Raw genomic sequence first — 25,640 nt, forward strand, 5'->3', positions numbered from 1 at the left:
AAAGCAAATAAAGTCGTATAATGCCCAACATATCGGTTATTTCTCTATAACATTTTAATACTGAATGAAGATGGCATGAAAACAAAAGTATAAAGTTGTTTGATAACAATGAATACATCTTGAATGAATACTTCCACTCAAGGCAAATTTATCAGTGGCATCATAGTCGCTTTCAAGATCAAATCAGTATCATACGCATGCTTTTGAAGATGTGCGAATACTTTGTTTCCTTTTGAAACCCGAATACAGTTGAAAATGTGTTTCAGCCTTCAGTTAACTATTGATGTTAACATTTGAAGGTATCACTAACAACTTAGATGGCTTATTTTGGAGGTTTTTGCTCGTTCTAATGAATTATAAATCAGAAACAACTGGTGAGGAACAGGTCTATGGATGCCGTGTGAATAGGGCCTTCTATCCTCAAGTATGAACAGGTCTTCTGCGAGCAGTGATCGCCGCAGATCAAATTAGATCAAATAGACTTTAAATTAGCAATTCACAATCGCAATGATAATGATAGCAGTTTACGTATTATACCACAGAGTTTCAATCTGTCGTGTCTATTATACTTTTAAATTAGTTAGAACTAAAATCTTAGCCTTTCTGCGATCATAGAAAACTGACATCACTCATATTAGTACTGTGGTACTCACAAACATATATCAACGTGTTACAAGCACTACGTTTTCTGTAATATTTAGCGTCTTTTTTCAATACTTTTGCTTTCTACGGACGTCACTAGCATGAACATGGAAGCATTTCAAATCACTTATCAATAATTTCATAAATAATAGCGATTTAAATACATTGCCATGCAAAAAACCTCTTTACGCAAAATGTGCAAAGATTTCTTGATTCAGCAAAAACTGCAAACTATGGTGTAAAATGAATTTAGTCCTAGCGCAGGCGACGATTCGACCGATCTTTTTGGGAGCTCCTTCTTCGTTCAACGCGGAAGCCTTCTGTTAGCTAGCACATAGAACACAAGGATGCAACTGCACGAACGCAACGTGTGGAGTATGACAAGCCAAGCGGCTCTCCTTCATATATCAAAGGCGTAAAGTATTCGTTTCAGTCAGTCCTGGTGTTCTGCAAGACTCCGAGATGACACCAAGAGCGCTCAGTCGACAGTCGGTATTACTATCTCTCCATCGTGCATCATGCTCGATGATGTTATAAAAGCAACATTTTGCCATGGCACCGCTCCCGATAGCACGACGTGCATCCGGAACTCCGTCTCCACGGTTCAAAGGGACTCACGAACACGAAATTTCGCTACACACCTAGGTTTCTGTCTCTGATCCATCATGGATCCAAGTTTTTCTTGACTACAAACATCTATGTACAGTTCTATAGGACGTGCACTCTTCGCACTTCACCTTACAGCACCAGTGAAATGTGCAGCTACACCTTTCTTTCACCTTGATCTCGGTGGAGTCCGACCCCCTTTGGCAACACATTAAATCACACCCGTCCACCCCCAGGGACGTGGCGTTGCACTCCCGCCCCCTCGTGCCGGGCGTGCCAAACTTGGCGTTTCTCTCGCAGAAATCCGGCGAGCTTTCGAAGTACACCAGGTCTCTTTCACCCGGCTGCTTGTGGGACGGGTTGTAAGGCACAAAGCTGGACTCGTTCTCGCTGTCGCTCGGGTTGCCGTCGTTCCGCATGGTGACGCGGGAGGCCCCGTCGAAACGGTCTTTGATGAGGTTCCCGACCACCCTAAAAGTTGGTAGACGCATCCAGCAGGTTTTCACCGTACAGCTCCCTGACATCCCATGACACTTGCATTCTCTCCTCATCTCGCTGGAGACAGTCTGGAAGATAACAAAAATAAAAACAACATCTATGAATATTCATTACCGGTTTACCCTTGCCAAAGGTTCACCATTCATCGTGACATACCAGGGGTCCGTTTCATGAAAGTCGAAGGAAAAACTTTTCTCTAATAGTACACACTTAAGAGAGACTTCATGAAATGGATTTGAAAGTCTCATATAGCTACATATAAGCAGGGAGGTCTCTCACCTCCCTGATATAAGCGACTTTGGCCATTCTTGTGTAAAGACTTTTATGTGATGACATGACTTCATGAAACGGACCCAAGGACAAGGAAACTTATAATTCTACAGGACAATTTGATTTACACTTAGGTTTAAATCACCCGACTTCGAGTTTCTCTCAATTTGCAGTTCGCATTTTCGAATCCTGTACGAAATCACTGTTAATCACGAGCAATATGTGAAATCCAATGGCTCTTGCTTTGAAAATATGAAAGTTGAAGTGATTAAACTCAACTCCAGCAAATACTTTGTTTTATCTCTTGCTGTTCTCATTCAGAAATTGACGTTTTCAAACTCAGTTTGAACAACCTAACACCAGTTTTGCAGAGAAATACGCTGTCATTGTGATCATTGATATTATTATTGTAATCATTATTAATGAAACTGTTACTCTTACTACTATTGGTACTTTTATTGCCATATTGTCATTATCAGTTTATGACATTGTTATAAACTGTATCGTTATCATTATCATGAATAAGTTTAGAGGAATCGGAATACATGTATGTGAGTATAAATCAGTATTACATTGTGTCTATGACTGCGCTGTGATATTAGCTACATGTATAATCAAAACGTGAAAATTATGAAGATAACCTTTCCTTGACATGAAAGAAGATTGTCTATGTTGTGTACAATGATTGTAACGTTGACGTAATGAATAAACTTATTAGCCAGCACTCTCACTCCTTGCCATTACCAGCTCATTTTTTTTTTCGGGGGGGGGGGGGGGTTGACATGATTGGTATGGATTTATTCATACTTCTTTTGCAGCCAGAGGACAAGAAGACCAACATTGAATAAGAACTTTTAGACTGTACTGTTATAGCTAGGTGTCACTTGATACATTAACTGTGTATTTTCTCCATGTCACACATCCAAGAATGCATTGCACACTAAAGCTATGTGAAGATGCACAGGCCGGATTGGGTAAGACGGAAAACCTTGTACCCAGGTTTCAATCTTAAAGCATGTGTAACAATATGCATGTTAAAATGTGAAGAATGGGCGGACCCAAGGGCAATGATTCAAGGGGTGTGGTGCTGGGGGTGTAGAAAATACATAGGCCTAATGACAATGTAAAGGGAAAGAAATAATGCTACATAGGGAGATAGAATTAGGAGAAGACGGGGGAAGTTCGAGAATCGGACAGGTAAAGACGTGGAGGGGAGGCTTGTCTGCGAATGAGGCAGAGAAAAGAAAAAGATTTCGGTCTTGAAGATGCACAGACCTTTGCCCAAACTGCGCAGAATTATAGGCGGGAGAAAGCTTACATTTGTTCTCTTTAAAGTGACGAATTTTAAAACTGGGGGTAAACAAGATTTAACCGGAACAGAAATGATTAATGGTAGTTTGAGTAAATGGAAGTGACGGGGGAGGGGGAGGGGGGGGGGGGGGAGAAACGAACGATGAAGATTTGATGAAAGAAGAGAAAGGGTGTAGGTAGAATGAGATCATCGAAAAGGAGGGGAAGGAAAGCAGGTAAGTCGAGAAGGAGTGGAGAGGAGGCATGAGGTGGCGGCAAATCGACAGACTTCAAAAGGGTTTTACGATCACTTCAAGCCGCTTGGAATGAAAAGGCGCGAGTTTTAGGACCGCCACGGCATCAAAAGCTTCCCCATTCGCGCGGCAGGGATGGGCGAGATTCTCTCTATGCTGGTTCGGTAAACATTGTTAAGCGAGATGAACCGTCTTTTGTATGTCGTTCTGCAGAAATGTTTATGCCTTCAACTTCTAAATTACTTCTCCTTTGATCGTTGCTCGTTTAATCGCCATCCCCCATCTTAAGGAAACCCAAATCGCATCGAGAGGAAAAACTGAAGACATGGAGAAAAACACACAAACTTCTTAGTAGGATGGGGGGGGGGGGGGGGGGGGCGTTGAATCAAGCAAAACTGAGTGACCTTGCGTTTTGAATGCGTGAAATTCCTCTTTCCGCGAGAAGATATCAAAACTCGGCCGATATTTGACCTTTTTGTAGTTCTTTTCATAACACTTTTCCCAGAGAAGAACCGGTGAAATAATTCGATGTCCTGAATACCAGCTTTTATCGTGATCACGCTTTCACTAACATAACATACACATCTGTTTTCTTTCTATCTCTATTATGTTGATAAAATTATGTAGTATAAATCTATATCATAGATAGATAGGTAGATAGATAGATAGATAGATAGCTAGATAATCATATATTTCGTTATATAATCCTCGTAAGCTCAATGTTATTGCAGGATGTTATTTCTAGGTGTGTGTTTCCTCTGTCTCTGTCTGTCTGTCTGTCTTTCTGTTTGTCCGTCTCTGTCTCTCTCTCTCTCTCTCTCTCTCTCTTTATAGATAAATAGCTCATAAATAGATAGATAGATAGATAGATACGTATCAGATAAACAGATGAAATGTCTTTGTGCAAGCACTATGTCATTGCATGTCTTTGTGCATGCACAATGTCATTGCATTTCTCGGTGAGTGCTTGTATTTGGTTTGAGCGTTCTTACCCGCCTCCCGGCGTCGTTATTGTGCAGATTCATCGTATGTCTCAAGTCGTGTCCCTTCTCGCCGGAGTCGACGAACTTCTTGCCGATGCGTTGTCCGAACACGACGTTGTCGCTGCACCCGCCCCACTCCCAGTCGCTCCCGCTCTCGCCCCGGTACTTGTAGTCGCAGGTGCAGGATTCGATCGTCCCCTCGCTGCACGACCTCGCCAGTGAGTGGGTCACCGCCGCGCTCGTTATCGAGTAAATGAAGGCGGTCTCACGGCAACCTATGAGAGGAGACATTGCGAGGGAGATAACATTTTATTATCGAACACCACGGTAACAGGAAGAACATAATAAAGAGAGATTGATGGTGATAAAGAAGAAGAAAAATTGTAGAGGAAAAGTTTCCTTGCCTGTGAGATACCATTCTATGTCAGAGTTATTGCGTGCCTCGATCGCTTAATGTACACTAAGGGTATAACACTTTCTGTACCAGGGACTATGGAGAGTGTATACAGCCCTTTGTGGTTTTTTAAGTCAATCGACACACAAATCACACAAAATGGTTTGATTAACAGACTTAGTGCTATAAATTCTCGAAAGTTTCATTCACGCGAAACAATCTGGTTTTACAGTACTATAGAATGTGAAAATGGGTTGCTCTGTTTTGTGCAATACATTCGTCTTGTCTCTCTTTTCCATTTACCCGGTCGTTTACCATACAAGGGCACATCGAGAAGGAATAATTATATTTCTGAATCACAGAAATCGGGAAATAGATTACCAACGGAGATACAGATTTTCAGAGTTTCTTAGTTAAATCGCTAGTGATGATAGATGGTATCACCGATATATTAGGGCTTATTATTACATTGTTACAAATTGCCCGTTGTATTCTGTGTATTTTTTTTCCATTTTTTTTTTTCTGAGATTGTCATCAGCATGAAGCACCTGCTTAAGATGGCAGACTCGGCCTGCATTTTTTCCTTTCTCTCAAACTGGACATAAGTGTATCGATTACTGCTTTGATTTCATTATATATGTTCAAATATTTCAGATTATCGTGGCCATTATATTTTTGTGTAATTTTCGTTAAAAATACATGTACCGTTGATAATCATTCATATATGATTTTCATTGAAAATGCAGACATGAAATCAAGCTGAAACTGAACGCGGAAAAGGTAGATGTTATGATAGTCAAATTGTTATCAATACAATCTCTACCAATAAGCTTGAATAATTTTGAACGGCGACAGGGGAATTGTATTCATAGAAGACAATCATGAACATAATATGCATCTCTCTTTTTTTTTCTAAAGGACATTTTCATAGGTTGTCATTTTAGATAAATGCATACTGAATTGGAGAATCACAGACATGCACAAATGGACAAGAGACGTCCATAAGATCATCTCTGGAAAATAAAACTATTAACAAAAACAGAAACTTTTGCAGGGGGAGTGGCATGACCTCTAGCAGGACATGGAGTGGTAAAAGGAGAGAGAGATAGGAGGTGAAGGAGAAGGAAAAAGATGATGATGAAGAAGAAGATGAACCCTAAGAGTCAAGGTGAGTCAGAGGGTTCACTCTTCCAAGTTATGATGACTCCATCGGAGCTCAAAGAGAATAATCCGCTTTCAATAGTTAGAAACCGTTCCCGATTCTCATTATCATCTCTACCGTCGTCGGAATAGTAGTTGGAGGTTTGACACCCCGAGAGTGTTTCCAGATTCTCACGCCGTTAGTCACAGGTTCGGCAATGGGCAGCGAAAAGGATTACTAGCTATCAATAGCGGCTTAGAGGCGATTAACGGTGTTAAAGATGCTCCGCGGGGGGATAACGAAACTGTTAAGCGAGGGCAATAAAATTTTTAAATAAGAGAGTAATAGAATTCTATTCATCGGGACCAGGAATGCGACAGCTTCAGGCCCCTCAAGAAAAGGATTCCCCCTATATAATCGATAGACCTGTGGCCGTTCGTTCTTTCTCGATGGGTTGATTTTCACACGGACATGCTATTGAACGCCAAGTGGCGCATTGTTGCAGCGCGTCCGAGCGTGGGTGGGACTGCGCAGTTTCTTAGCACTGAGCGGACCCAATAAACTCACCCATTCGCTGGGATACAATCAGAAGGTATTTTGCTGTTATCTTACGAGGTAATGAGCGGGTCGCCGATAAAAAGAGTGTTTTGGTACATTCTGGACATGTTGACCGCTTTCTGTGATGAATAATAAGATGACTTACCGGTACTGACACGTATCCGCTGCGAGGAAAGGGTGGTGCACGAAGGCTACACACAATTATATATGTCTATAATACAGTACAGATATTTAACAGTCTACACATCGTCTGCAACTTTGTCAATAATTGAATCGTGTGAAGTACTGACGTTCTTCCACTTCACTGAATGTTCCTGATTGCCCGTGTGTTATTGTACAATCACTATTGACTTTTCCAGCGTTTACTCCATAAAATTCTCATGCCATCAACATCGAAACACATAGTCTACCCTTGTTGTCCCCTCCCCCCCCCCTTGCAATTAGCTGCTTTTTCTGCTCCCATTTTCCCTCTGTAATTTCCATTGCTTTCAATCACTCCAAGTCCTTATGTAGACAAGACTCGGTGAGTCACGACCAGGTTCAAAGGCTGTGCCGATTGGTTCCGACACGTCAATGAACGATAAAACCCGTCTCGCGCTTCCGGCGTCGAGCACCGCATCCTCCACCAAGAGCTATACGTCACGCACACGAGATCATCGAGCACCGACAAGGTTTATCGATACCCTCCCTATCAACAGTAGAGTGAGCTTGGTTAATTTTAGTTATATCCATTCCATGCTAGAATGACTTACTGGGGGTTATTGCGTGGCTTTTATTTCTAATATTCACTAGCCATTTGAAATGCGCACGTGCACCGTTTAACGTCTTCAATTCATTTCAATTCAATTTAATTCATTCAAAATTTTCTGCATTGAACGTATATTACAATGAAATGCAGCCTTTTTTTCGAGCACAATAAGGCATATAATCTGTACATTGTACCATAACTGAAATTTACGTGTACTTAAAAGGATATAGACTTAAAAAGGAGATAGACGATGACGCTCGCGTCTTTGTGGACACTTCTAAAGAATGACATGCGAGCTGGTAAGAGCCGATACGAAAAGACTGTCGTGAAACAAGTAGTCTTCGGATGTTTTCTCATGGGAGCTTCGCGACTGGAAATCACACAACAATACGTTGTTATTTACAACACATCATACAATGGAGAATTTTCCTATCCTATTAGTTTTTTATTTGTTTTATTAAACTAGTTGTTGCATCAGCCTGAAATTATATTCTTCACAGTTCTTGCAGTGAAAACCTCCGTAACCTCCCCTTCAACCTATATCCCGCGACGCATGCGCTCTGCTTATCCCCATCCCTATACTCTCTGTTACTTCATCTCTTTTTCTTTCTGATGTCTCCACCTTTTTCCTCCTTATCCTTTATGGGCATTATATACGAAATTGCGCCAATTCCCGACAGGCCGTGCGCGTCCTTCGTTTTCCTCCCCGTCTTTTGGCACTGAAGTTAGCCGCCAAATAGTAAACAAACTTTTTAGACTGAAGTTTTCTTCCTCTCGCTTCGCTTTGTCTATCGGCGTCCTCGAAGTGGGGTTAGGCGGATAGCACGCTCCAGTTCAATTCCCAAGCCCCCTTTCGCGTTGAAATGTGTCCACTACCGGCCCTCCGCCGATAGTCCCGCTCGCGAGGAACTCTGGGTAAGCCATTCCTATCGGCTTCGCTTTCACCCCTGTCTTTGTTAGGGGTGTAAATCCAGCGTGATCGGCTCTCCAACTCAACGAAATTCAAAAAGAAGACAAGAAATACACGATATGCCTCAGATAGCAGAAGAAATACTTTACATTGCAGCTCTGATTTTATGTTGCAGAGGTGACTTCAAGAACAGATCGGAAGGTAAATCTGGGGAGCATCAATCTGAATTCTTGATTTTGATTTGATTTCTGAGCAGATAAAGCTATATAAGAGGTATTCTATTACCACGAAAGAACAGAGTCACTCTAAAATCGCCTAGATACATTGTATGTGTCATGTGCTACCGTTGTAAATAGCATAGCATGGATTTAACACTAAGACCTTCCGATTCAAGATCCCCAGACCAAAACCACGTGGCTGCATAACAATGAGACGAATGCCTGTCATTCGCTTTGCTCTTCTCTTTGCGAACGGCAATCAGAGTCGATTGAGGGTAAACAGTGGTAAACCTTCCAGTTCAAAACCAACAAAAAATTAACGTAGCGAGAATAATGCCTTTGATAGAAGCTTATGACAATTGCTACATGGCGACAGATGCAATGATAATGATGATAACGGTAATAATGATAAATGCGTTTGCGAATGATATGACAACAATGATAATAACAATAATGGTAAACATAATACTCGTAATAACAATAAGGACATTAGTTTCCACAACAGAAGCAGAAGAGAAGACAAACAGGACAAGAAAACGTAGAAAGAAAGAAAGAAAGAAAGAAAAGAAGAAGGAAAGAGAAAGAGAAAGAAGAAAGAAAAGAGGTATGAAGTGAAAGCAATACAACAAGAATGACCGAAAGAACAGATTGCGTGACCAATTTAGATTTCCGGAAAAAACAGAAAAGACAATATATTACAGACTCAGTATGAGTATTTGTTTTGGATAATTAATGATTAATAAAGTACCATTGCCCTTCGATTTAGTCATGTCTAAAGAGCTCCGCTAAATGAAAGAATGGATCGAAAACATATTGGACAATGATATATGAAAAAGGCAAAGAGAATTCAACATGCAAGAAAATTTTGTTTAAATCCCTTCAACTTATTTTCACTTTTCTAGCATAATGAAGGAGCACATGGCTTACCTCTTCCAGAACGCAGGGGAAATTGTACTACCCTCACATGTGTCAGTAACAAGTGAAAAGAATGTGTACTTTTCTTTTATGAAAACCGAACTTTGAGGAATTCTCTTTATATTTTTCTTTATATCGTTGTTATAGTGACGTCAGGAATCGTTTTAGTCTTCTCACCCAGCGATTTGAAGTACCAAAACTCGACAAATTCATAACTTTTGAATGGATCGCCCTATCTTCCTCAAACTTCAAGCTTCACACTTATGTGGTATCTACTAATATTTCTGAATCATTCACACTCAATTCACATGTATTTTGGGGTTTCATTCCCCTTTAAAAAGAGTTGTCGTCACAAACATTTCACCTCAATCTGTTTCAACACGTTTCAGATGGACTGAACAAAACTTAAAGGGGAACTTTTCGTAATTTCGAAAATGAAATATACATTATCGTTCGTTCCGAAGGTTCAAATACGCACCTTCTTTTCATTTTCGGATTGACGAACCTTTGGAATAACGCCACAAATGTTGGATCAACGAATCATTTTTCATCTTCGGGTTAAGGAGTATCTAGGTATACGGAATTTGTATGTTTCGAAATAGCGAGCTTCGGAGTAATGAACCTTATTTCATATTCGGGTCATAACCAAAACTATCGGCATAACGAACATCACCCGATTTACATCGAGACGCCAAACTGACATGCGTGCGATTTTATGAATGCGGAAAGGTGAGCGAAGGCATTGAGTAAAATCCAAAGGAGAATCGGGGATCCATTTATAAAAATTATGGATATTTCTCAATTTGTTTGCTTTCTTTTGTCTCCCTCTCGATTGATGAGAACACCATAGCAATTTGTGATACTCTCTAAAAAAAAATCGAGTGAAAATATTCACTCTTAAAGGAGTGAATACAAAAAAAAGAGTGAAATTAGAGTGAAATTGGAGTGAATTTTGAGTGAAATTTTTCGTTTTCACTCATTTTGGAGTGACCTCAGGGATCACTCGAAGATTTGGGAGTGATCCCTGACGTCACTTGAAAACGAGTGAAAATGGAACATTTTCACTCAAAATTCGACTCACAATTTGCACTCTAATTTCACTCTTTTTTGTATTCACTCCTTTAAGAGTGAATATTTTCACGCAATTTTTTTTTAGAGAGTAATTCAATTAAATAAAACTATAATGAAGAAAATAAAGAGAGAGAGAGAGAGAGAAAGAAGTTTACGAAACTAATCGGTTTCATAGGACATCACAAGAGCACTCGCCTTTAATCCTTCAGAAGGAATGAAGAAGAATGATCTAACCCTTAAAGGGATCGTATAGTTTTGGTTGAGACCTAATTTCAAGTTTCTAACATTTTTTTTTGGTGAGATAATGAGAAACCTCTTATGAAATATGAAAGATCATGTAATTCCATGAGGAATTCAACATTTATTTGATAAAAATTGGTTTTGAAATGGCTGAGATATCCAAAACAGAGCGATTCTAATAAAGTGTGGGACCCACCTTTTATTACGATCGCTTTGTTTTACTTTGTTTTTGGATGTTTCAGTCATTCCAAACCCGAGTTTCATCAAATAGACTTTGAATTCCTCTTAAAATGGTATGCTCTGTAATATTTCATAAGTGTTTTCTTGGTATCTCGCAAAAAGTTAAAGGCCCAATTCTCATCTCCACCAATACTGTACCATCCCTTTAAAATACTTCAGTGTTAAGTCGAAAAAAAAGTTACTTCTCATTTTTGGAATTACGAACCTCTGGAATAATCAACGAACCTCATTTAAACATCGGATTAACAAATACATTCCAAAAATGAATTTTAGGAATAATGAACTGCAACCTATAAATCGAGTCCAGTTTTATACCGGCATGGATGATTTCCAGCGATTTGTGAGGGCTCGTGAACCCTCACTAGCTCCCATTTCTTTCTTTAAGGAGACCCCGGTTTATCGACCAAGTGGACCACAATGCTAAGAATACAGACTAAGAAACACCACAATGAAAGTTTCATTTCAATCGGACGAGAAATATATTGCACAGAACAACCCGTCAGGAAACACCGACATCATTTATAATCACATGAACAAATTGTAACAGTAGTGACATTATGACGTCACAACTTTCCTACTGGTTTCCATCAAAAGCACTGTAAGCTTCATTGGACAGTGAAACAGACAACTTTCACAAAACTCCACTTGAAAGATCATCATTACGGTAATCATGACAGCTGTAGAATGATGTATGGTATGATTCCTTCCCTGTAAACTATTCCTTTAAGAAACGGCGGGGGGGGGGGGGGGTGTTATGACGATCAGCGTGGTAGTTAATATACGACTTATGAGGGTATTACGATAACAACTCACCTGTAAATGGTAAATGGCTTACAAACGAATGAAGATAAACTCCTGCTCTACAATGGTTTTTTTTTTTCTAAACTGTCCTTAAACTGCTCTCTCTCATGATGTATATTCAATATGAAATTGCTTCATATATGTGGGTTTTCTGTTACGTTTTCTGTTAAATGTATTACGCACAACATTTATCATATTTTGTATAACTATGTCCACATTCGGTTAATTTTTTTGTCACATTGTATTGACAATGGAATGCAGAAATAAAACTGCACTGAACTGAAGAAGTGCTTATGACCCATATCAATGTCCTATCAAAATCCTATCACTTTCTAATGTTTGCCCAATGTCAAAATGTAACACAGGTCCCTTCATTTGTGTTACAAAACGCCGGTGCCGAAACAAATGAAACCGAAGGAGAAAGAAAATGACATTTTTTCGATACCATTATCTTACTTCACGAAAAAGCTCTAGAAATTGTATAAACTCCCTTCTACTGTCTTTCCCGTCTTCAAGAACTCTTTGATTCTCTCACTCTGAACCTCTTCTCACCCTCTCCCACCTCCTCCCTCCCCTCCCCCTCCCCCTTTCACTTTCTCTTTCTCTCATGCCTCTCTTCGTCATGTTTACCCTACAGCTCACCAGTTTTGCGCTTCGCGCTTGCCTGATCGTGATGACACAAGTCGTGATCTGCGAACCCTAGATTTGTTGGTTCACTGATCGTCGACTACTTTTCTAGAGGACACTTCGGGATTTTTTTTCTCTCTGTTTTTTTTTTCCTCCCTCTCTCCTTATCTATCTCTATCTGTCTCTATTCTCACTCCCCCTCTCTCTGTGTGTTGCTCTCTCTCTCATGAATCACAACGAGGTGTTAGCCTCTCATTTATAGCTGCGAGCTATGTATCGAGCACGACAATATCGATACGGTTGCCATGGTTACGCTGTGCCGCATCTTGTATTCAACGGAGATACCTCCAAACCAATTCTTGAAGATGGCATAGCATTTGGACCAATCGATGAGTTTTATTGCTTATAGTATCGATTGGATTGATATCGTTAGTAGCTTCAGTGGTCCGGATAATTATAATGACATTCATTTCTAGCGGAACGGGGCACAGTGGTATGGTGGTATGGTGGCATAGTGGATAAGACTTCCAATCAGAGGTCCTGTGTTCGAATCCTGGCAAATACATCTTACGTCATTGGACAATACGTTTTACCCACAATGTCCCTCTCGATCTAGAAACATTGATGGATACTTGGCAAGGCTTGGCTAATGATAATGGCAGGACGCTTTAGTAGAGCACTGCTAAAACTGAAAGGTTCACCCTGAATGAGATGAATCTCTTTCATGATCAGGATGATGGTGGAAAGGGTAGGAAAATAGGATTTAAAAAATGAAAGGGTAGAATTGAAGTAGGTAAAAGATGTATAAGAGGGCATGGACTAACGGATAGGACTGCGATTTAAGCGATCCCTTTTGTTTCCTTCGAAATAATGGGAAAATCATTAAAAAAAAGTAAGATTCGAATTTAACGAGAGTGGTCCTTCGGTATCGAATTTTTGCAATTCTCTATTTTCTGCAATTTCGTGCAATAGTTATTGCGTTGTCCGTGCCCTGAGTAAAGAAACACATCTTTTTGAGATACTTCGGGAAGAGGGGGCGGGATTAGATATCGTACAGCATAAATTATCATATCATTATCTCGTCTGAAATTAAATGCCCTTGCAAGTATGTTTGAGGAGTTAAAAGACCATTCTGATAAACAGTTTGTTTTAGACATGAAAAGAAAATTCCATTTGACTTTCGTCAAGAATGACGAGTGAAGTCACTCAAAGAAAGCAGCAAAATTTTACTGAAATTGTTCAAACTTTTCAAGCTTGCATTTATGTAGGCCCCAGCATGATGTTTCTCCTACTTTGTAAGATCATATTCATCAGTATTACTGTAAGCAGACCATTATGTTTATCTTCATATCGGGACAGTTGTATATTCAGGTGGGTTTCATCCAATTTGTACTTTGAAATGTTTGTATATATATGACTGTATTGTTTGTATGACAAAATTCTGTCAGCAGTTGTTTGGGCTTACAATGGAGGATGCCACTATTAAAATGTCCATAATTCTTTAAAGTTTAGTTGACTTTTTTTTTCATATGGATGGGTTTCAGACTAAAATGTTGAGGGATTGGGAATTCAATGCGTACTGATAAATTTCAAAATATTGCCAGTTCTATACAATGACAATATAATATGCGAGTTCAGTTTTGACTGGTGTGGGGCACACAGCTCCCTGAGACTTTTTAGACACAGATCAACTTCAGCCGAACAGCTGGACGCATCGCGCCTCGAACATAACACCTTGGCGAGTTTCATCCGTATCAAAACATTGTTGCATGAGTCATAGGTTTGAAGCGCTCTGCGGGATAAACCGTCACATTATCCCCGTCCAATCGGCACACCGATTCCCAAACACGCCAAGTTCAAGGCGAGGGACCAACGCGTGGACCCGAGATTCCTCTCATATACGGGCTCAAACAAAAACACACCCGTGCCCAGCATGCCAAAACGCCGGCGATGTTTCAATTCGACGTTTAACTACCCCTGCCGACGGGTTCGTAGTGTCCAGAACGTTACATAACGCCAATATAAATTGTGTCATTCAACTTTATGCTCGAGCTATGATTTCTTCAAAACGCAATGTTTTGTCTCAGAGTTATCATATCGGCGACCATAGACGAATTGTCATTCAATCTTAAAGCATAAAAGAGATCATTGAACTTGTTGAGAAACGCTAATTGTTTTCCGGCGGATTGTGAAAGTGCCGAAAATCCCGTCGAATGAAACCCTACCCCATATCGCCCGACTGCAGGCCCGTTTGCGCCAGGAAAAAAAAAGCAAAGAAGTTTTACAAAATTTGCTACCTCCTCTTACTCTACCTCGTATTCCCTTTAGTCTTTTTAGCACTACAAAGATTCCGAAGGGAGTCTACAGCAGACGATACGGCGCCGATGCGTTTACGTTTTACACCGGTTGTGAGGCAAGGTGCTGTGCTTTTTCATTGGTCGTGGCGATGACTGAAGACCCCAGCTTAGGTGGAGAAGGAATCCATCCCGCCAAGCCCCCCTTAAATCCGCTCCTCAGCTACAAGAGTCGAGTGAAGGGTGTCAGAAGGGGTTAAGCGGGCATGGCTCGCTCCTCTAACTTTCACCCCAACACGTCCTCCGCTTTCAACCAGATGTGGCGAGTTAGGGCATCTCACCACATCTCTCGTCATCCTATTATGGACTTCTTCTCTTTTCTCTCTCTCACTTACTCCAACTTCTTCGCGACAATAAGGAGAGAGAGAAAAATAGTTTGTAGGTCTCTATTTCATTTCCTAACAGGAACTGCTCTCTTCAATTCCACCATACAACATTCCTCCCGCTAACAACTTAATAATTCTCCCTGATATGTTTTGGACTTTTCTCCATGTAAGAGGCAAAAATAAGTTATTTTTCTGCCCGACTTTTCATAAATTGGCGACCTCTATCGCTGCAGCCGCTTGTCGTTGATTTCTGGCACAACCAAAATCCATATTGACTCAATCCAAGGCACAACTCTGTGTTTCGACAGTGCGCATAAATTGTAAAGAAAGATGCAGTGATGAGATCTAGAAAAAAAGGGGGCAAAATGAGTTGAATTAATTCTATATAGAAGTTAATGATTTAATGATTTCTGATTTGAAGTTCTACACTACGGCCCTGCAGCAAAATGTCTCCTAAATCATTGTAGACACACATCCTGCTAAAAACAACAAAGAAACCAACATAAACAACAACAAACTAGAGGGATACATTGAGGTGAAATGGATTTCTTTTACCTTTTTGTTTCCTGTCTCGACTCTTTCGCAAAACACAGGATCGTGTGGTCGTGTGTGTTTTGTCGAGGTACTATAGTATATAGTATATGGTATTTAAATTGACGCGCGCATATCATACAAACATTAGTGACTATGATGCCATTAGTAATGTGATGTCAACAGAAACAGACCTTGGTGATCGTTACGACCGTATCCATGGTTACGAGCACACAAGAAGCAACAGACGACAAACAGATCCCGCTCTTTTTTTCACATCATGCATTGTGGCAAGCAATGTTGTGTTAAGTATTTGAAATATTTTCCTCCAAAAAAGGGAAACCCGCAAATGCAACAGGAAATCGCCTAATTAATGAGGGGAAACAGACCGAAGTGGAAAACATACAAAAGAAAAAGAAGTCAAGGTTGATGCAAAGCTTACTATAGCTGCAAATTTTCACACGTGACCACAAAAGTCGGCATACCTTAAAATGAACCATGAAGAAGAAAAAGAATTACAGAATAAACAAGACAACGCGTATAGTGTCTTGAGAGTGGTAGCAGTACCTTCTATAAAAAGGAATGAGAAAGTATAACAATACAGCAAAAGAACCTTTGCTTCCGTGCAATTCAAAAGAATTGAGTACCCATCTGGCGGACTCTTGCTGCTCAGTACAAATTCAAGTTTATCGCCGAAGGCGTTATTGGTGGTTATTCTATAAATATACCATTGAGTTCTTGAAGTAACAATAAAACATGACCAAAACTGAAGTTTCTTCCGGACCAAATTTTACAATGCGGGCTTCAGTGATGTACAAATTGGCTCGGTAGTTACTTTCTAGCCATTTTTTTTTTCTTTTTTGCTCAAATAATAAGGTTTACGAATGAACAGTTGACGCTGACAACATTGAAAGCAGAAACAACGTCAATAACAACAGCAGAGTTACACTATCCATTCCTCGGACTAAAAAGGTTCTTTGGAAGCGTTCCCTTACCCCCAACCTACAACTTCTGGATCTATTTCAAATCAAATTCCGAAGCCCGCAAAAGTCCTATTATTGCCGATAGTGTCGCGGCTTTGGCATGATCATCTGCGTATCGGTGGATAGTGCGTTGAGGATGTTGCGGTCAGTGTACAAGTGCCGTGTTTTTGCGCGCCCCCGGGGACATTCGCGCGCCGCTAAGGAACGCTGTTGTTTTGTTTTGTTTTGTTGTGTTTTGTTGTCTTTTGTCGTGTCACGTTTTGCTGTCTTCTTCCAGAGAGTAGCCAGTTACATGTGATGGAAATTATATGGGTTTTGTCACAGATTAATGTTGAGAATCATGAAGAGGAGACTAATTGAAACGAGCAGATTATCCGACGAGTTTTGGTTATCTTGTCTTCATGTTTGTTTTGTTTTGTTTTTTGTTTTTTGTGGGTTTTTTTTTTCTTCATGTGATTTTTAAGCACTGCGTACTTCGTGTGCCAGGTATAGTAAACTATGTTACAGCGATAAATAAAAACTGTATGACTTTTAAGATAGAAACCATTGATGCAACCAAAAGTTCGTTCTTTGATTTTATGCATGATAAAATACATTTTAGCACACACACAAAAACAAAAAACAAACAAACAAACAAACAAACACACACTAACACACACGCACAACAGACACAGACATGTATACACACAAAAATATTTCGAGAGAAAGATAGATACGTAGAGAGAGATTGAGACTGACAAAGAATTTTGGCTTCTTCCAAGACCGCCATACCCGTCGTCTATACATGAAAAAGACTTATAACCCGTTTAACGTGTTCAGAAGTAGTGTTGCTGGAATATCAATGACGTACTTGAACCAAGCGATGACGTAGATGTTGCGATCATGAGGCAAGAGGTCTGTTGCTTGCGTTGCCAATTTCATCGTAAGGAATGTTTCAGTTATAGCATTATCCTGCCGCTGCTTATATAATAGTAATCGAAATGACAAAGTTGATGACAGTCATAATGAAAGTTGTAATAGTAGCAATGATAATGATAATGACAATGACAATGTAGCAGTTGTAATAACACTGACAATAATAATAATAATGATGATGATGATACTATTAATAATAATAATGATAATGATAATAATAATAATAATGATAATAACAGCAAGAAAATAATGATAATAATGATAACGATAATGGTACATGAATTGAAGTAAGGTAAAATTGTAAAGATCAAACTTTCTTTTTGTGTGTGTGTGTGTGTGTGTGTGTGTGTGTGTAACAGAACCTTTAAAGGGATGATAGGCCTATATTATTGGTTGAGGTGAGGATTAAACCTTTAACTTTTTGCAAGATACTTAAAACCACTTTATGAAATGTTTAAGAGCATGCAGCTCTATGAGGAATTCAAAGTTAATTTGAGGAAAAATCGGTTTTGAAATGGGTGAGATATCCAAAAACAAAGTAAAAAACCGATTCTAATAAAAGGCGGGTCCTACCTTTTATTAAGATTGCTTTGTTTTGGATATCTCAGCCATTTCAAAACCAATTTTCATCAAATAAACTTTGAAATACTATTGTCAGCCAAGGACCAGCAAGTATGTATGTTAAGAAGGAGAGAGTAACGTGCGGTAGCTACGGACAAAACTAAACTTATCATTATGAAACAGGAGAAATGTTGACGAACATTGGAGTGCGAATGAAACAGAAACAGTAACAAATAGAAAAGTAATGCCAGAAAATTGGATTCATATGAAAGAAGTTATAACCGGACACCTTTGCGGATGGATTATGTTGATGGATTTATAGTATAGATGGAAGTATAGTTGTTACTGAAATAGAAGGTGAGGAGACAAAAACATACAGAGATAACAACAAAAAAGATGGAATAAATGATAGATAGATCTTAGGGCGGTTTATAGGTTAGAGTTTGGGACTTACGATCGCCCCCCCCCCCCCCCCCCATGTCCGAATTTTGCCTCTCTCATTGCGGTTCGTAAGCTGTCTCTTCATGCTACTCAATTACTGCAACCCCGGACGCGTACTCCGGGGAGCCTACTCGGGTGCATTCTCCCAGCATCAGGGGTGGTCGGCCGCGTCTTTCCTCCTCCTGCGCTCTCTCTCCTCCTCCTCCTCCTCTTGCACTCCCTCTCTCCTCCTCTTTTTTCTCTCATCTCTAGAGAAGGATGAATGACTAGGGGTGCGAGGAGGAAAAGGCGAGGGGAGGAGGGATGCGAGGGAGGGGTGCGGCAGTCCATTTTTGACGGGCCAAAACAGGTGACTGGAGAACTTGCAACAGTTTACAAATTGGTCCTCACTTTCCGCCTACTCGGGGATTAAATTGAATCACCTTAAAGGGACCTAGAACATGGCATTCACTTTGAGATCGGACCGATCGAATCCTTTTCATGGATAAGCCTCCCAGGTTAAACCAATCATTTTGTCTTCTGCTCAGAGAACATTCAAACCGTGGAAGTTGGAAGAATTGCAACTAACCGAGAAGAAGCGATATACGCTCCGTAAAAAGACACGACAGAATGAAAACGAAAGGCTGTGGAAATGATTGTTTAAAAAATCTTAGTTTTGTTCACATTTTCGATTTGGACAGATTGCTGAAACACGAATAACATTTCCCCAAAATGAGACCTCAAATCTGAAATCAAACTGGAATGGGTTGCAGTAACAACGTTTTATTAAATCTCTCACCAGTGTTTACTGACGAGAAAGGCATGTATGTAGGAGCGAGCACGAATTAGTCTCTTATACAGCATCGAAGCTTTCATTATTCAATAATACTTCAATCTCAGTCAAATCAAATTCAAGGTCATTAACAATAAAGCGAAAATTGCAGTTACAATTTGCGAATAAGCAGAAACTCTTATTTTGTACAAAACAAGCGCGATTGCCCTTCTATATACAGCTCATTTGAATCTTCGGAATCTTGACTTTGAGTCGTATCTCTGAATACCCTTCTGCTATCATACATTATGTTATCTCAAGCCACAATGATATCCAAATCAATCATTTTTTTTGGGGGGGGGGGAGCGTCGAGTGGTTTTTATTGCAACTGGATTACAAATTGCCCTTTATCGACGTGGAATAAGCACCGATTATTCAGTGTTTTAGTAGAAGCCATGTTTAAAAAAAAAAATGGGCATATATACTCGGGCTGGATTGCGTATTCAGGAGATCGTTGATTCCAATCCAAAATTAATTTCAATTATTTTTTCAAAGCCATATGTTTACTACTAAAACACCGAATAATCAGTGCTTATTTATCACCGTTATTCGTACATGTAAATGGTAAGGAAGAATATTTGTTGTGTAATGTTATAGCATTTTTTGTTTCCATGAACTCCAAAGTGTTGCGTATTTTTTTCAAGCACCAAACGTATTTGGTAACCATGTGGATGCTCTCTTCATTGTTGTAAGTTTGACGTCTTATTTCATTCCTTTAGGAATCACTATTTGCTTTAATTTAAACCTAGTCATTTTTCTTGGTAACTTTTTTCCATCTGCGTTCAAGGCATTTCCTTTTTTGATTTTATTGTTTCCTGCTGATCTTTTTAAATTCTTTAACACTAAGATCTACCGCTCAAATTTTTTTGTTGAATTTGTCTTTTAGTTTGATACTCCTCATTATAAATTCTTACTTTCCTCCACATCTTAAGTGATGATAGTACCTTGACCTTTTATCGTTGTCCCTTCTTCTTTCCCAAAATATTATCTTGAGTGTCGGATGCCTCCGATCCGTTAATGTTCTGTTCAAAAGGTGGATTTTCTTTTGAATATACGCAGCAGTTGAGAGGTTCAATGTTATTCCGCGGTGGTTCAGCAGGGGTGATTATTGATGGCCGAGTTTCTGTTTCGTCACGCACGAGGAGCCGTGACAGAACTCCTTCCTCCTCCCCCCCCCCCCCCCTTCCCATTTATTCCCCACACATGTTGCAACAGATGTAAGACAAAGCGTCAATCCATAAATCATCGTATATGTCATATTGCGAGTGGTCTATGCCGGCCTAGACACTCAAAGTGAAAATCCGCTCACCGCTCAAGATGACAGTGATTCTCAGAACAGTGGAAATTTCGTTTCTACTTCGACGAAAAGTGAGAAATTTATGACATTTTGTTGCAATAAGATAAATGTTGATATCGATCATGATCAACCTGCAAATCAGAAATGGTGATTATGTCATGGTGTCATAGGTTTACCATTCGCATATCTGAATTAAACCTCTTGGTTTCTGCTTGACATTAGGAGAAGACGCCATATATTATCTTTCAAGTCAAATTGTTCTGGAGTTGAAACGATTACATAATGATAACAAAGTCAAGGGGAAAGGGTTGCTAAATTGCTGAATCATTAACAACAATAGGAACGGATAATTTTCATGTACAAACAAACTGAGAGTTGAACGGAGATACAGCCCATAACATCATAAACTTATCTAATTTGAAAATGTGATTGTAATATAGATGTCAATGTTTTGCTAAACATCCTAAAATAATAACGTTCATATTTAACGCTTGATAGTCAAGAAACTTTTATCGTTTTGTTTGTTTAATTTTACTATGTTTATTCAAGTCAGATAAACCACGGAAAGGAGGTTTACTTTAAACATCGCGGTGTTTTTTGTTTGTTTTTTTGGGGGGGGAGGGGGAGAGTGTATCATAATCATGGGGGGGGGGGTGGGAAGATGTGATTGTTTATTCAAAAAGCTGTTAGCCAATGCATCAGGATATTAATGTCATAATATGAATCCCACACTTATATTTATGCGCTTGGCAGATCTAGGGGCCATAACAATATGTGAGCAAAGTATAGGCCTATACAATGATTGCAGAAATCGTCGAAGCAGCCGATACGCTTTGAGTATGCTTTCCTGGCAGTGTTATCAATTGTCTTTGAAAAGAAAATACAATCAATAATAAAGTCCATTTAAACGTATAAGAGCAAATAGTGAAGTTTTCAAATGAGTCATTAATAAAGTTTTGCAATCATAAGGATTTGCATTTTTCACGAAACAATGAATTGCGTATGAAAATTGAATAAGATGCTGATGCTATCGCCTAGGTTTGTTGATTAAAACATATAATTATTTTCTAAGTCATTTTCGTAAAGCCAATGGGGGGGGGGCTTCTGAAGTGGTGACGTCATTACCTTACCTGATTTCCATATTCATTATGTGACCCGATATTTTTGTGTATGTATGTGTATGTGTAGGGTACATTTATGACTAACCTCAGAACTGTCACGTATTGAGCATGTTTATATGTTTTCTCTCTTTAAACACACAGCTTTCGTAACTACAGGGAATACATAATTGTGTCATGTGTGTCTCTCAATATCATTCTATGACTCCTGCGATACCCTTTTAGGAATGGGGAGGGGGTGAAGTGGAATAGCATGGTTCATATCTAGAGGAACTTAAATCCTTGACATTATGCAACTGATGATACGACGTCTTCTTCTCTCCCTACTCAATTCTACAACAAATAGGTTAATGTTTGTTAGTCCGAAGATTCGTTGATCCGAATCACACGAATTCCGTCAGTATACTTAGATGTTCGTTAATCCGAGCATTTGTTGCGTTGAATTAAAGGTTCGTTAATCCAAAATGAAAAAAAAAATGGCGCGTACCAGCGAACCTTAGCAAGGACGAACCTTATTATGTTTTATGATTAACACACCTTCCGAATAACGAATCTTTTTTTCAGTTGTGGATTAACGAACCTTAGTTATAACGAACATCAGTCAAAGGTTAACTGCCGGTTATGTCATATAGAGAATGAGAGATTCGATACATGATGATACCAAAGCGAAAGTGTCTGATAAAATGTCACCATCAAAAAGTACACAACCGTCGACAAGGTGAAAAAGAAAATTCACCGCGCTCAACATCATGGAAATATGGCATAATTAATCATTGATAACAACAAGAAGGAGAAAGGTAATGTAAACATTTATCGAGTTTATCCTAGCTCTTCAGTATTCGCACTGTTCTCAGCCATCATTATTCTCCTACGTCACCAGGTACCCATTTATACTCCCTGATCAAAGGAGGTGCGGAGGAGTGGGTGACATATCTTATCGAAGTTATGGTTAGATTCTAGCCCAGGTTCTCTCGTTTAAGAGCGTATACGGACCACGCCCAGCACCAAACGTCCCGCAGAGGAGAAAATACGGTTACAATTCGTTATCCCGAAGATTTTTCCGAAGGTCAATTATTCCGAAGGTTCGTTAATCCGAAAATGAAATAAAGTTCGTAATCCCGAAGGTTCGTTATTCCGAAGATTCTTTTATCCGAACATGAAAAAAGGTTCGTTATTCCGAAGCTTCATTGATCCGAAAAGGAAAATAAGAATCGAAATTCCTATAGGTTCGTTAATACGCGCCTTCTTTTCATATTCGGATTCACGAAACTTCGACATAACGAACCTTATGCCATTTTCGGATTAATGAATCTTCGGAATAACACCCGAAAATAAACGTCCCCTAATATCCACCCTTCAACTCTCCTCTAGCCCCAAACTTTGCCCAAGATCTGTGGAGGGAGGCATTTCCAACAACCCTTCAAAGTAGTGTGCCCTTATTACTCACAGCTTAAGTTATTGTCAGAAACACATCTCCAAACTTTTTAACGAAAGTTTCGGACTTTGAATGTGGTAATAGTTCACTTGATTAGTATTGAAATGAAATGGTAATATCTAATTCAACTTTTTGAGGCCACATTATGTCTGTACAGTCTGACGTAGAGTAAGGACTCAAGATCTATAAATGGTGAAGAAAAATAAACATAAAGTATATCTCAACGTTCTCCACCAGCTATCCAAAAGTCTGTCACGATGATATCGTCAGACAGCGGACTTGGATCTCCTCGGCCTTAAACCTTAATCACCAGCTGAGAGAGGGTCGACTCCAGGATAATTAAGACGTCTTTCCGTCAGGATCGTGATAGTGCAGCGCCGAGAATTTGAGAGAAGGCGCCGTCAGCAGTGTTGGTTTTTCTCCTCGGCGCGGCTTGGGCGGATCTTTTGTTGATCAGCTTACGCGACACGACATCTCTTGATAATCAGATGCTACGTCCCATTTACTTTGATCTTCCATTTTTTGACGGTTTCCATGCTGCAGACGTTCAAGACCAACGTTAACCATTGCGGAAGGTCCCACACTGGGTTCATTCAGTTAAAGAGCCCCGCAGCCTTTATTTACCGAGTCGTCGTGAGAGACGTAAAGGGCCATGAGAGGATAAAAGGCAGACTGGAAGGAACAAGTGTTCTAATGCCTTCAGGGAAACGCGCGGGAACCCAACACTAATGTCATTAAAAACTGACATCATTTTCAAATCGAACATACTCGAGGGAAAGGTTTTGGGCCAAGACATGCTAATTTGGCGTGTTCCGTGGGTATGTACTGCTAATAGCGCCCAAAAATCGGCAGGAACGTGATGCGTAGCACGTCCATGCTGACAGAAAAATGATAGAGAAGATAATGAAAGGTGAAAGGTTGGACGATGATCGAAGAACCAACAGGGACTTAAAAGCAGGCTGCCAGACAAACAGTTAACTGCATTTCTTTATTGGCTCTGTCACCCCTTGTACTTTGTGAGATGGACACTTATCTGGCAAGGAAAACAAGATGACACGGTGTCTAGAACTAACAAACAAACAAATTGATAAACAAGCAAGGTGGAGAAATTGTAATCTTTCATTTTCTGCAAAGGTTGCTGCCTGGCAATTCGCTCGGAGATTTTGTTTGGTTGTTGCCATACGAGCCTCATGGATGAGGGCGTTAAAGTTCTGCTGCTGCCGCTGACACTATATACGCACTGCCGTCATGCCAATGACCTTGCAATTTATGCTCCATGATGAAGAAAGAGAAACGCCACCATTCATTGAGTTTGTAGCCCATGTTTTAATTGGGCCTATTAACTGATTTGCATTTGTCAAAATAAAAAGAAAATCATCCTCATTCCATTTGTAATCATTATCTCTTTTTTTTTCCATTCATTGTGTTCTTCCATTATCTGTTCCTCTTTGATCACTCGTCAGATCATAAATGTTACACGCATTTATGCTTAGAAGCAGCGCCATAGGCCTATACATATCATATTGGGATGTGGGGAAAACAGGCAGTTGCCCCTCCAAATTTAAGAGTACATTTCTTAATTTTATTTGACTATTTTATTATTTTATTAATGACTTCGTTTAGAAGTAAAGCAATCTTAACTAATAAAACGTGTCATTACTTGAATAAGCTACAAGACAACAAAATTTCCGTAAGGGTTTAGTGGCATAAATATTTGAATCTAGTCATGCTCTTAAACTTACAAGTCGGTAATGCAATCCGAAGATACTGTAAAAAGTAATAAATTGATGTACACAAGTGTACATAAATTACCGATGAATGAGCTTTGATAATCTCCAGAACATTCAAACTCAAGTCATCATGGTCATACCGCTTCATTCTATAGCTCTGGTTCCAAACACTTTAGAATAAACCTTTCGTGGGGAACAACCTTATAAGAGCGCAAGACCATTAGCATGTGATGTAAAGTGTGGTTTCCAACGGTGACGAGAGAGGCTAATAGCGTAACAAAGTACAAATAATCACCGTGAATACGGGATACTTTCAAGTAGAGAAATATTCAATATCATTGTAGCAAGTAGAGGTATGTTTTCTCTTTGTACCCGTTCAGGTTATAGTGTTATTTTGTACCCGAGTTCAATATTTTAATTTTAGGGCGTCATTTTGTGAGCCACGTTTGATTTGCTATCTGCTTTATTAGACTCTGCTGGAGTGCTGTGAGGTAAGCATGTAGAGTCTAAAGTACAGGGTCACGGGTTCGAATCTTCAATAAAACGTTGTGCTCTGATACGTGTCTCTTTTGACTCAGGTGTACAGTGTGTGTATTAACGTGTATTTGGCTCTTCTGAGTTGATGATAATGGTAGACCCATCTGAGAGAACAGGTCTATCACTGAATGGGCTACCATGAGTGTGATTTTTATGGACAGAGGCCATATAGCTACTGGGATGCACCTACATTAC

The 25,640-nt window shown here is 39.7% G+C and overlaps 1 protein-coding gene across 1 annotated transcript in view; it reads right to left on the minus strand.

Annotated features, from left to right (window-relative positions):
* Nucleotides 1-1,328: 1,328 nt before the first annotated feature.
* Nucleotides 1,329-25,640, minus strand: part of LOC139745324 (protein Wnt-1) — a 58,387-nt gene continuing 34,075 nt past the window's right edge. Inside the window, exons 3-4 of the mRNA XM_071655725.1 lie at nt 4,553-4,818; nt 1,329-1,814 (exon numbers count right to left, since the gene is read on the minus strand). Of these exons, the coding sequence (XP_071511826.1) occupies nt 1,329-1,814; nt 4,553-4,818 (752 nt within the window). The remainder of the gene's footprint in view (nt 1,815-4,552; nt 4,819-25,640) is intronic.

Source organism: Diadema antillarum, unplaced genomic scaffold (genome assembly GCF_040938485.1).
Source record: "Diadema antillarum isolate AM-2024a unplaced genomic scaffold, OU_Dant_1.0 seq00001253_RagTag, whole genome shotgun sequence".
In the NCBI taxonomy this organism is placed as follows: Eukaryota; Metazoa; Echinodermata; class Echinoidea; order Diadematoida; family Diadematidae; genus Diadema; species Diadema antillarum.